This window comes from Bubalus bubalis, chromosome 9 (genome assembly GCF_019923935.1).
Source record: "Bubalus bubalis isolate 160015118507 breed Murrah chromosome 9, NDDB_SH_1, whole genome shotgun sequence".
Classification (NCBI taxonomy): Eukaryota; Metazoa; Chordata; class Mammalia; order Artiodactyla; family Bovidae; genus Bubalus; species Bubalus bubalis.
Genome location: NC_059165.1, coordinates 101,497,188 through 101,509,982, shown reverse-complemented (window position 1 = coordinate 101,509,982; position 12,795 = coordinate 101,497,188). Strand labels below are relative to the sequence as shown.

General features: G+C 40.1%; 1 protein-coding gene across 1 annotated transcript; it reads left to right on the top strand.

Annotated features, from left to right (window-relative positions):
* The first annotated feature begins 1,143 nt into the window (after positions 1 to 1,143).
* Positions 1,144 to 4,150, top strand: LOC123466191 (olfactory receptor 7A17-like). Its single transcript, XM_045166745.1, has one exon. It carries the CDS (start codon positions 1,174 to 1,176, stop codon positions 2,140 to 2,142), a length of 969 nt encoding a protein of 322 aa, XP_045022680.1. The 5' UTR covers positions 1,144 to 1,173; the 3' UTR covers positions 2,143 to 4,150.
* Positions 4,151 to 12,795: the final 8,645 nt, after the last annotated feature.

Sequence of the window (12,795 nt, the reverse complement as noted above, 5' to 3'; positions counted from 1 at the left end):
TGAAAGTGATCATAAAAATTAACCCCAAGTTTATTGGTCCATGGGCAGTCTGTGAACTGGAATTTCTGGGTACCAATTATACATTCTGCAGGAGAAAGATGATCTGACATGGTCAGCTTGAGTTATAATGGTATATGGTGTAAGAAGGGTGGTTCTGGGTGAGAAATGTGTGGTAGGAACATATCGCAGGAGGACATGGTGTGAGAGTGTGTGTGAGCTTGTGCCTTGAGAGCAGTTCTTAAAGCAGAGGCACTTGGACTCGTATGTTAAGGTGCCCTATATCACGGACCCCAAACCTCAGTCAGCAGAAGGTACTAAGGATGGGAGATGCTATAATTCACAGGATGCTTTTGCAACTAAATTCATAAAGTACAAAGAACAAGCATTTTCCTTAGGCCTTTTGTAGTGGCCATTCCTTCGCCAGGCACATATTTCTCTTGATATCATACTACATCCTTCTCTCCCTGTCTTGAGCTCTCTGTTCAACTATCACCTTGTTTGCTGGCCTTACCTGAACACTCAGGACATGAAAATACCTCCTACTACTCTCTTTTATATCTAGCTTTGTTTTCTTCACACCAACTGTTATTACTTGACAAATTATATTTATACATCATCTTTCACCATCACTGGATTGAACACTTTTGTTTTTCAGCACCATCTATTGGTTTCCTGTATTTGTTTGGAGGGACATGACAGGTGGCTCAGTGGTAGAGAATCTGTCTGGCAATGCAGGAAAGGCGGGTTCAATCCCTGGGTAGAGAAGATCACCCAGAGAAGGAAATGGCAACCCATTTCAGTATTCTTGCCTGGAAAATCCCATGGACAGAGGTGCTTGGCAGGCTACATACAGTCCGGGGAGTCTCAAAAGTGCCAGATCCGGATTAGCGACTAAACAATATGTGCTTTTGAACATGGTTGACACTCAATATACATTCTTCAAATGTATGAAAGTATTTCTCATTAAAACTGTAGAATGCATGATTTTCTTTGGGAATATGCTGAGAAGGGGTCAAAAATACCCAGGTAGAGATGAAATAGAACTTTTCTAAACACAAGATATTAAAATTAATTTATTGAGAGCAAAATAGAAATTGCACTATGTGAGTAATGCCAATTTGTGTGAAAATTACTCATGTTATTTTCGTTTTTCCTCGTAGTCACCTCCACCCCATGGAACCAGGTAACAATACACAATTTTCTGAATTTTTTCTTCTGGGATTCTCAGAAGATCCAAAATTGCAGCCCCTTATCTATGGGCTTTTCCTCTCCATGTACCTGATCACTGTGTTTGGAAACCTGCTCATCATCCTGGTCACCATCTCTGACTCCCACCTTCACACCCCCATGTACTTCTTCCTCTGCAACTTGTCCTTTGTAGACATCTGCTTCACCTCCACCACTATCCCTAAGATGCTGCAGAATATCGAGAACCAGAGCAAAGTCATAACCTATGAAGGCTGCATTGTCCAGGTGTATTTTTACATATTCTTTGCAGGATTAGATGACTTCCTCCTGACAGTGATGGCCTACGACCGCTTTGTGGCCATATGCCAGCCCCTGCACTACACAATCATCATGAACCCTCGGCTCTGTGGACTGCTGGTATTGGTGTCCTGGATGATGAGTGCTATGTATTCCTTGTTACAAACTTTAATGGCCTTGCAGTTGACCTTCTGTACAGAGGTGGAAATTCCCCACATTTTTTGTGAACTCAATCAGATGGTCCAACTTGCCTGTTCTAACACCTTTCTTAATGACATGGTGATGTATTTGGCATCAGTGCTACTAGCTGGTGGGCCGTTTGCTGGTATCCTTTACTCTTACTCTAAGATAGTCTCTGCCATACGAAGAATCTCATCGACTCAGGGAAAGTTTAAAGCATTTTCCACTTGTGCATCTCATCTCTCAGTTGTCTTTTTATTTTATTGTATGAGCCTAGGAGTGTACCTTAGCTCTGCTGCTACACACAGCTCACACTCAAGTGCAATAGCCTCCGTGATGTACACTGTGGTCACACCCATGCTGAACCCCTTCATCTACAGTCTGAGGAACAACGACATAAAGAGGGCTCTGAAGAGAGTCTATGGAATAGTAGCTATAAAAAGGCCAATTGTCCTTGGGCAGATGAAGTGCCCTTGACTGCATTTCTCAAAGCCTGAGAATCATTAATTGTGACACTTTCCTCAGTGTGGAATAAAAATTGCTCCTTCTACTTATTTCCTTGGATATCCATTTTTATAAAAATTCAACTTTTCTAAACAATCTTGGTTACTCACTTCATTAAAGATTCTTTTCATTCAATCATTTAGGTATTTTTTTTTAAGTTGTGCTTTTTCCTACTTCAAAATTTTCCAAACTTTGAATATAAAATATTTGGACATTTCTATTTTTTATGGAGTGACACGAGGAATAATACTTTCTTAAATGACAAATGTCATCCTGAGTAATTTTTGCCTTGCTCTGGAAAAAAAATGTCATGAGATATATTACTAATGTAAAAAAGTATACAAGTGAAAACCAAGGCAATTTATATAATTTAATAAAAGGGTTGACTGAATCAGAGGGTGTGGAGCTATGGATAAGGAGGGTTGATTGCAATGTTACAGGCAGATTTTCAATTGCACAAGGTGCCATTGCTCCAAACTCTGCATTATTCAAGGGTAAATCTTTCTATATGTATAGCGTGTGTATATATCTCATGATCAAAGATGACTCACTAGAGAGCTTGACTGCCTATCCAGTCATGTGGTTCAGTTCACAATTTGTGCAAACATGTTTGCCAATATCCTGCTTACCTGGGAGGAAACTGCAATGGAATAACTTTTTAATATAATTTTCTGTAATACAATTAAAAAGCAGTAGTGAATGCTATCTTTAAATATCAGAATCAATGCATAGTATGAGATTATTGAAGTTGATCTCAGTTCTATACCATTTTTAATTTTATTCAGTTACTTTTTGCTGCATAACCATTCATCCTAACAGTAACTGCTCTAATATGATGTTTTTATTATCAAATGAGATTTAATATTAAAGAGTTGTTCTGATCTCTGCTGGATTTCTCATGAGTCTATGTTTCTCATCAATTCTATATCTTGGAACTCTAAAGCTCATCCATAAGGTTGTATGGAGCCAGGTAGCAATTATTTTTTTCATTAATATATGATAGTCTACTCCATTTTTTGTGTAATTTAATCTTATGCTTATGCATGTGTCCTCAGTGGTGTCTGATCTTTGTGACCCCAGGAACTGTAGCTCATCAGGCTCCTCTGTCCATGGGATTCTCCAGGCAAGAATACTGGAGTGGGTTGCCATTTACCCTTCTGGGGATTTTTGTGATCCTGGGATCGAACCTACATCTCCTGCATCTCCTGCATTGGCAGGTGGATTCTTAACCACTGAGCCCCCTGGGAAGCCCCAATTTTAACCTTATAGCTTGTGCGGAAAAGTTTATCATCGGTGACATCAGTATTACGGTGGCAGAAGACACTCCCTTTGTTTCTCCCCTCAATCTACAACTTGTAGATAACATCATTTATAAATAAAGTTTTTTTTTTTTTCTACCCAACACATCGGGACACCAGAGATACACACAGTTGTACATCTGAAGGTGAGCGGATTTTTCACATGGAGGAAGTGGAGCCAGGGGAACAGCAGAGGCAGTGATGCTGATCCCAGCCCATGGCTGAGGCAGCTAAGCTCACAGCCCCAGAGCACCTGGGAGTCCCACTGGAGGTGGTGCCCGTAACCCTGGCCTCCAGGATGCAGTGGCACATGCAGCCCCAGGGAACCAGATATCAGTGGGGGTGGGGGGAGGCTCAAGCAAGGTCACCCTGCATGTGGTAAGAGCAACTACCACTCTGGGAACCCCCAGCAAAGATGCCAGCCACATCAGGGACACTGACAACACCAGGTCACCAGTGATGCTGGCGGCACAAACATTGATGGGAAGGACAATGACAATGCCTCTGGAAGAGGCCATGAAATGCAAAAAATGTAGTTCCTCAAATATAGCCAGGAGCAGCTCATGTGAAACAAACCAAAAACTTGTGCCACAAAGTCACTTAATTAATGCATATATATGAAATTTAGAAAGATGGTAACGATAACCCTGTATGAGAGACAGCAAAAGAGACACAGATGTATAGAACAGTCTTTTGGACTCTGTGGGAGAGGGAGAGGGTGGGATGATTTGGGATAATGGCTTTGAAATATGTATAATATCATATATGAAATGAAAAAGTAAATAAATAAATAAATGAACTACCCCCCCCAAAAAAAAATGAAAATGCAGAAGGACCTCTGTTAGCAATCTGTTGAATTGTTAGAATCAAAGTATACAAGGCTTTACCTATAAAAGAAAACTGCTCCTTCAAATGCACGGACAGAGGAGCAAACCACTGAGCACCATGAAAAACCACGGTAACATGGAATCACAAAGAGAAAACGACAGTTTTCCATGAACTAATTCAACGTCATGTAAGATTGTGATCAAGCAAGTGGAGAATTCAAGATAGTGTCATGAAGAAGCTCAACAAGCTAGAAGAAAACTCACAAAGACACATCAGTTAGCTGAGAAATAAAAATAATGAACATAAGGAACAGTTTCTAAAATAATGAAAGCTCTCAAACATAAGTAAACAGAAATTCTGGTGCTGAAGAACTCAGTAATTGAGATGAAGGATGAATTGCAAAGCACTGGAAGTGGAGGGAGTAGAGAGATAGTGAGTTCAAAGGTAGAATGATTCAGGTAGATGTGAGGACAGAACTAAGAATTTTTTTTTAATGAAGATATTCTCTGAGAAACTTCTGACTCTACTAGAACAGGTAAGAAGGATACTGGGTATCTCAAAAGCAGAAGAGAGGGAGAAAGGATCAGAGAGATTATGTACAGAAATAATAGCTGAGAATTTTCCAAGTGTGGGGAAGGAACCAAATGCACACATCCACAGAGGTATAATAGGACACATAAATGTTTCAATGCAAAAGACCTTCTCCAACACACGTATAAAACTGAAAAGTCAATGAACGAAAAGACTTCCCTGGTGGTGCAGTAAGCAAGAATCTGCCTGCCAAGGTGGGAACAGGTACTGGGGGTGATGCCTTGTCTGGAAAGATTCCACATGCCACAAAGTAACTAAGCCAGGGCACCACAACTACTGAGCCTGTACTGTAGAGCCTGTGCTCTGCAGCAAGAGAGGTCACCACAGTGAAGAGTAGCGTCCCCACCTCTGCAACAGGAGAAAGCCCCCGCAAAGCAAGGAAGACTTGGTGCAGTCAGAAATACAGCAAATAAATAAAGAAAATTTTTTTAAAAGTCAGTGAAAGAATGCTGTTTTTATATACTAATATCTATCTATCTATCTCTCTCTTTATATATATGGCAATCAACAAAGACCTAGGGAATTAAATACAGGGAAATAAACTCAATATCTTGTAATAATCTATACTGGAAAAAGAATCTAAAAAAGAATATATATGTATGTGTATATATATATATGTATATATATATATATATAATTTTGCTGTATACCTGGAACTAATATGACATTGTAAATCAACTACATTTCAATAAAAGTTATTAAAAAGAAAGAATATTAAAGGTATCTAGAAAAAAAATGAGCACCCTGCAAAAATACCCAAATTGGGTTATCAACAAATTTCCTAGCACAGACTCCACAGTCCAAGAGAGAATGGAATATCATTCTCAAACTATTGTGATATAAAAACCAGTAGCCAAGAACCCTCCATCCAGCAAAGATATCCTTTGGATATGAAGAAGAAATAAAGGTTCTACCAGATAAAGAAAAGCTGAGGGAGTTCAGCACCCAGAACTGTCATATAAGCAAAGTTGAAGTGTTCTCTTCTACTTGAAATGAGAAGGCAAAAGTACCCAAAAAATCAACTTGATAGGCAGAAACAGAAAACTTAAACTATATATGAGACTGCTGCTGCTGCTGCTGCTAAGTTGCTTCAGTCCTGTCCGACTCTGTGCGACCCCAGAGACGGCAGCCCACTAGGCTCCCCCGTCCCTGGGATTCTCCAGGCAAGAACAATGGAGTGGGTTGCCATTTCCTTCTCCAGTGCATGAAAGTGAAAAGTGAAAGGGAAGTTGCTCAGTCGTGTCTGACTCTAGCGACCCCATGGACTACAGCCTACCAGGCTCCTCCATCCATGAGATTTTCCAGGCAAAAGTACTGGAGTGGAGTGTCATTGCCTTCTCCGATATATCAGACTAAGTCAACTCAATTAAACTAAATAAATAAACAACCATATTAAAATTGGGTAGAGGACCCTCAATCAACATTTTCTCCCAAGGAAGATATACAAATGGCCAACAGGCACATGAAAAGAGGCTTAACATCATTAGTCTTCAGGGAAACAGAAACCAAAACCGCAGTGAGGTACACCTTCCACAGTAAGAATGGCTATTATCAAAGAGAAAAAAATCAACAAGTTGATGAGGGCCACATGAGAACAGGAAATGATACACGAATTTCAACATTTCTTCTTCTGCAGTTATCAGAGAAACCAGAACTGCAGCACTTTATATTTGCACATTTTCTCTCCATGTACCAGATCACTGTGCTTAGAAACCTGTTTATTATCCTGGGCACCATCTCTGACTCCCACCTCCACATACCCATGTAATTCTTCTTTTCCAGTCTGTTCTTTTAAGATATGTTTCACATCCACCACCATCCCAAAGAAGGCAAAGCCGTAACGTATAGATATATTTTTACCTACTCTTTGTAGATTTGGGCAGCATTGTACTGACTACAAAGACCTATGACCACTTCATGGCCATCTGTCAAACTCTGCACTATCATGTCACCATGAACACCACCCCACCCACACACACTTTGTGGGTTGCTGGTTCTTTTGTTTGGTTCATGAGTGCCATGCATTCTTTGTTACAAAGATTAACAGTGTTGCAACTTTCCTTCTGTATCTTCTTGGAATTCTGTACTTTTCCTGTAAAAGCAAATAAGAGGTCCAACTAGTCAATTGTGACACCTTTCTTAATGACATGATTATGTAATTTGAAACTGTTATATTCCAGGTTGGTAGTGGACTGGTTCCAAATTGGGAAAGGAGTACGTCAAAGCTGTATATTGTCCCTCTGCTTATTTAACTTATATGCACAGTACATCATGAGAAATGCTGGGTTGGATGAAGCACGAGCTGGAATCAAGATTGCCAGGAGAAATAGAAATAACCTCAGATATGCAGGTGACACCACCCTTATGGCAGAAAGTGAAGAGAAACTAAAGAGCCTCTTGATGAAAGTAAAAGAGGAGAGTCAAAAAGCATTCTTAAAACTCAACATTCAAAAAACTAAGATCATGGCATCTGGTCCCATCACTTCAAGGGAAAGAGATGGGGAAACAATAAACAGTGAGAGACTTTATTTTCTCAGGCTCCAAAATCACTGCAGATGGTGACTGCAGTCACAAAATTAAAAGACACTTGCTCTTTGGAAGAAAAGCTTTGACAAACCTCGACAGTGTATTAAAAAGCAGGGACCTTGCTGAAGAAAGTCCATCTAGTTAAAGCTATGGTTTTTCAAGTAGTCGTATATGGATGTGAGAGTTGGAAAACCAAGAAGTCTGTGCATCAAAGAACTGATACTTCTGAAGTGTGGTGTTGGAGAAGACTTTTGAGAGTCCCTTGGACTGCAAGGAGATCAAATGAGTCAATCCTAAAGGAAACCAATCCTGAATATTCACTGGAAGTACTGATGCTGAAGCTCAAGCTCCAATATTTTGGCCACCTGATAAGAAGAGCTGACTTGTTAAAAAAGACCCTGATGCTGGGAAAGATTGAAGGCAAGAGGAGAAGGGGACAACAGAGGATGAGATGGTTGGATGGCATCACCGACTAGATGGACATGAGTTTGAGCAAGCTCCAGGATATGATTAGGGGTAGGGAAGCCTGGCATGCTGCAGTCCTTGCAGTCACTAAGAATCAGATACAACTGAGTGACTGAACAACAAATGTCTTACCTGGGATCCTTTAAAAGCTCTAAGATAGTTTCCTCTCTATCTGGAATACCATCAGCTTGGGGGAAGTACAAAGTGCTTTCCACCTGAGCATCTCACCTCTCACTTGTATCCTTGTCTTATTAGATGGGCTTTGAGTGTACCTACCTGTGGCTACTCATGCCTTTCTGCTTAGAGTCAAATGCAATCACCTTGGTGATGAACACTGTGATCACACCTATTCTGAGCCCCTTCATCTATAGTCTAAGGTATGAAGACATACACAGGGCTCTGAAAAGATTATTTGGAATGGCAAGTATCAAAGTACCACCAGCGGTAGTGTTAAAGAAGTTCCCTTCTTTTCAGGGTGTAAAGAACTTGAACTGGATTCTGATATTCTGGCTTAAATGATCAGAAACACAGTCTGTGGACCACTAGAGACCTGAGGAATCTGAATAAGCATTTGAACCACAGACCTTTGTAATTTGTATGAAAAAAGTGTATGAACAGTGAATTTATAGATATTCTTGTCTGGAATAGGATTTCTCTCATTCTTATGCTGCCTTGGACAGGAGAATTATTTGTATTGGGTGCTGTTCTGTGGTTTATAGGAGATAAGTAGCATCCCTTCAGATATTGCCAAATATCTCCAGTGTCAAAATCATGTCTGGTTGAGAATCACTGGGACAGAGTTCCAGAACTAAGAGACCTCAATCCAGACTCCAGCCCTTACTTGGTTTGTACTTTTAAGTAGAACATTAAAGCCTTCTGGTTTCAATCTGACAACAGAGTATGGAGTTCATAAAAGTGTCATCTCAAAAAACACAATATTTAAAAAATTAAATTTGACAATCACTATACCATGCTAAGATAGTTTAATGGCCATGTATTAGTCACTCAGTTGTGTCTAACTACTTGTGACCACATGAAATGTAGCCTACCAGGCTCTTCCATCCATGGGATACTCCAGGGAAGAATACTGGAGTGGGTTGCTATTTCCTCCTCCAAGGAATCTTCCCAACCCAGGGATCAAACCTGCGTCTCTCACATTTCCTGCTTTGGCAGGCATATTCTTTACCACTGAGCTACCTGGGAAGCCTGGTTTATGGTCGTATTAATATCATATCAGGCTTCTCTGATAACTCAGTAAAAAATCTGCCTGCAATACAGGAGACTCTGGTTCAGTTCCTGTGTCCGGAAGATCCATTGGATAAGGGATAGGCTACCCACTCCAGTATTCCTGGGCTTCCCTTGTGGCTCAGCTGGTAAATAATCTGCCCACAATGCGGGAGACCTGTGTTTGATCCCTGGGTTGTGAAGATTCCCTGGGGAAGGGAATGGCTACGCAATCCACGACTCTTGCCTGCAGAATTTCATAGACTGTATGGTCCATGTGGGACAAAGAGTCAGACACGACAGCAATTTTCACTTATCATATCAACATATAAATATTTTTCTTATAGTTATAAACACTTTATAATGAGATACTAAAGGGCAGCTGTTGATTTCTGATATATCTGAGAAACTTGTAATTGGCTTGGAAAAACTAGCAAATGAATCCAGGCAGTATAATACACACAATTTTATACTGAAGGAGCAATGTTATCCACAGTTCTGTAGAGGGAAATAGTTTTAAAGATTTCCGTAGTTTTTTGTTGTTGTTGTTATTGTTTTCCTCTACCACAAATCAAAGCTTTGGAGGCCCAAGGGACCTCGTCAAGACAAATCCTCAGTGTTATAGTTTAAAAAAGAATTAGATCTCAGGGGTGTGATGAGGTTCTGGGAGCCTTAGTGCTTTGAAAGCAGGAGAATTAAAGGGGAAGGAATGACAAAAACTGAATCACCCAACTTATAATGCAATCACCTAGTAACAGAGAATCAACAGAAAAATAATTGCATTATGTCCAGCCCAGGGTCCCCAAGGGAAATCATGTACTTGGAGGCTGGAGTAACAAAAGGAAAATATGCCCAAATAGCTGACCTGTGTGCATGCTTGCTAAGTCCCTTCAGTCCTGTCCAACTCTTTGAGACCCCATGGACTGTAGCCCTCTAGGCAACTCTGTCCATGGGATTCTCTAGGCAAGAACACTGGAGTGGATTGCCATGCAGTCCTCCAGGGGATTTTCCTGACCCAGGGATCAAGCCCCCATCTCCTGCGACTCCTGCATTGCAGGTGGATTCTTTATCACTGAGCCTCCAGAGAAGCCCTGTGAGCTGACACAAGAAGCTGTAAATATCTCCTCTGCTGCAGCCCCTCAGCCTGTGCCACTTTGGTTGATGAGGACCTAGTCCTTAATTTAGATTTCTGAATCTGTCTGGGAGCCAATGCTTGATTTTATCCCTTCCTGTTGTCTTGTTTCGGTACAAAACTTCGGTCTGCATCGTTAATCATTTAGAAAGGAACTTGGACTTCTACAGGGAAAGCCTTCTCTCTCAATCTGCAGGAAGGTGAGAGCTCCACACACATTTCAGGAGAGGGTCAGAGAGGACGGAAGCCAGGAGCATGTACCCGAGGTCACCTGAGGACCAACCTAGCATAGTCCAGAGGCCAGAGGTCACTGTGGTTATTATCTGGCTTTCCTGATATTAGTGTATCTATTTAGGTGTAAAAATAAAGTGAAGCCTTCACTCATCAGTGTTGACAAATGGTAATAAAGGAAGTTCAGTTAGAAGGAATGGTGGTGGTGGTTTAGCTGCTAAGTTGTATCTGATCCTTTTGCAACACCATTGACTGTAGCCCACCCGTCTCCTCTGTCCACAGAATTTCCCTGGCCAGAATCCTGGAGTGGGTTGCAATTTCCTTCTCCAGGGAATCTTCCTGACCAAGGGATTGAAACTTGGCCTCCTGGATTGCAGGCGGATTTTTTACTAATGAGCCACCAAGGAAGCCCCATTAGAAGGAATGGGAGGCATAAAAAGCTTCCAGTAAAAGTAGACAATAAGTCTAATAATCTTATTTATGAAGTGAAGTAAGCAAATAGGAAAACTCCTCAAGAAAAAAGAAGTATTCTGCTTCTTCATGTAAAATATATCCAACTTTTGTTGTATTTCATTTATTTCTGATTTTGAATTGGTAGCTTATGTTCAATTGGCTTATTCTCTTGGGATAATTAAACTGTAAGATATACCATGTCTTGCATATATCCCTGTTTATGTCCTTGGAAAAATATATTTTTACTTTTTTTTGGGGGGGGTTGTAATACTTAATTTATTACTTGAAGGAGAATGCTTGCAAAACCAATACAATATTGTAAAGTAAATAATAATGATAATTTTAAAAAAATAAAAGAGGGAAGAGTAGAGTATATTTCTTTATTATTATTTTTTGGGCATCAAGGAGATGCCACTGGAATTGGAATATTGATGAAACAAGGAAACTTTTCTTTGATGCATTATCTCAGGGGTTATTTGAGTTTATTGGATATTTTCCCTCTTAATTTTCCTATGTCCATTTCATTTCTTTTTTTCTTTCTCTCTCATGCTTTTCATTCTTCTCTAAATACTGAGAAGAAATTGGCCTTACCAACGTTGATCCCCAAATTTGTTGTTCTATAGGAAGCTTACAAACTGGAATTTGGGGGTTGGATGTGTAGAGAGATAGGAGGGAGGTTCTGAGGGGAGGGGATATATGTATGCCTATGGCTGATTCATGTTGAGGTTTGACAGAAAACAACAAAATTCTATAAAGCTATTATCCTTAATTAAAAAACACATAGATTTAAAAATCTTGGAATTTCTGAGTAAAAGTGATATATTCTTTTGGAGAATAATAATTTGATCTGACAAGCTCGATGTGTTAACCATTCATTGCCTAATGAGGGTGGATCTGGGTGACCAGTTTATGATAGTAACACAAGCCAGAAATATCGTGTGTGTGTGTGTGTGTGTGTGTGTGTGTGTGTGTTTGCCTGTGCCTTGTGAAGAGAAACCAGTTCTTAAAGCAGAGGCATCTGTACTCATATGTTAAGATGACTTATAATACAGAGGTCAGAAGTTGGTCAATAGATGGAACTAAGTAGGGAAACTGACATAATTCACAGGATGATTTTAAACTAAATTCATAAAGTGCAAGGAACCACATGGAAGGAGGGATTCTCTATGTGCTGAAGGTTCAGCTGTAGCAGGGAGGCCACCTTGCTCTTCAGCATCCTTGACCCCATCTCTGATCACTCCTCCTCCTACTTATCCCTTCACCCCACTGGCTTCATTGTTTGCGCTTGAACATGTGGAACAAGCATCTTTTTCAGATTCTTAGCAGTGGCAGCTCCCTCTGCCAGGCACACACTTCTTCTGACATCACAAAGACTTCTCTCTCTCTTCAGGAATCTTCAAACATCACCTAGTTTGAAGCTCTTCCCTGAACACTCAGGACAAAATTAACACCTTCTACCACTCTCTCCGTTATACCTGCTTTTTTTTTTTTTTTCAGAGCATCTGTGATATTCTGAGATATTCTATCATGTTTTATTTGAATATCCTCATTTTCCATCCTTGAATTGGGAGAGGTTTATTTTTCATCACTTGCTACTGGGTCAGCACTAAATATGTATTTCTCAAATAAATGAATAAATACCTCATTAGAACTCTAGAATATATGAGCTCTTTGCCAATGTGATGAGAATGGGACAAAAAATCTTCGTCAGGGATGAAATGGAGCATACTTTGGAAGAGAACTTTTCTATAAATAAGGTATTAAGTTCAATTACTTCAGGGCTAAATAGAAATTGCAGAATTTCAGCTATGTGAATTATGCCAGTTTGTGTGCAAAGAAGTCATGTTGTTTTCCTTTTTCTTGGTAGTCATTTCCACC

Excerpts from the sequence above, each read along its gene's own strand:
- LOC123466191 (XM_045166745.1), top strand. The coding sequence starts at position 1,174 with ATGGAACCAGGTAACAATACACAATTTTCTGAATTTTTTCTTCTGGGA.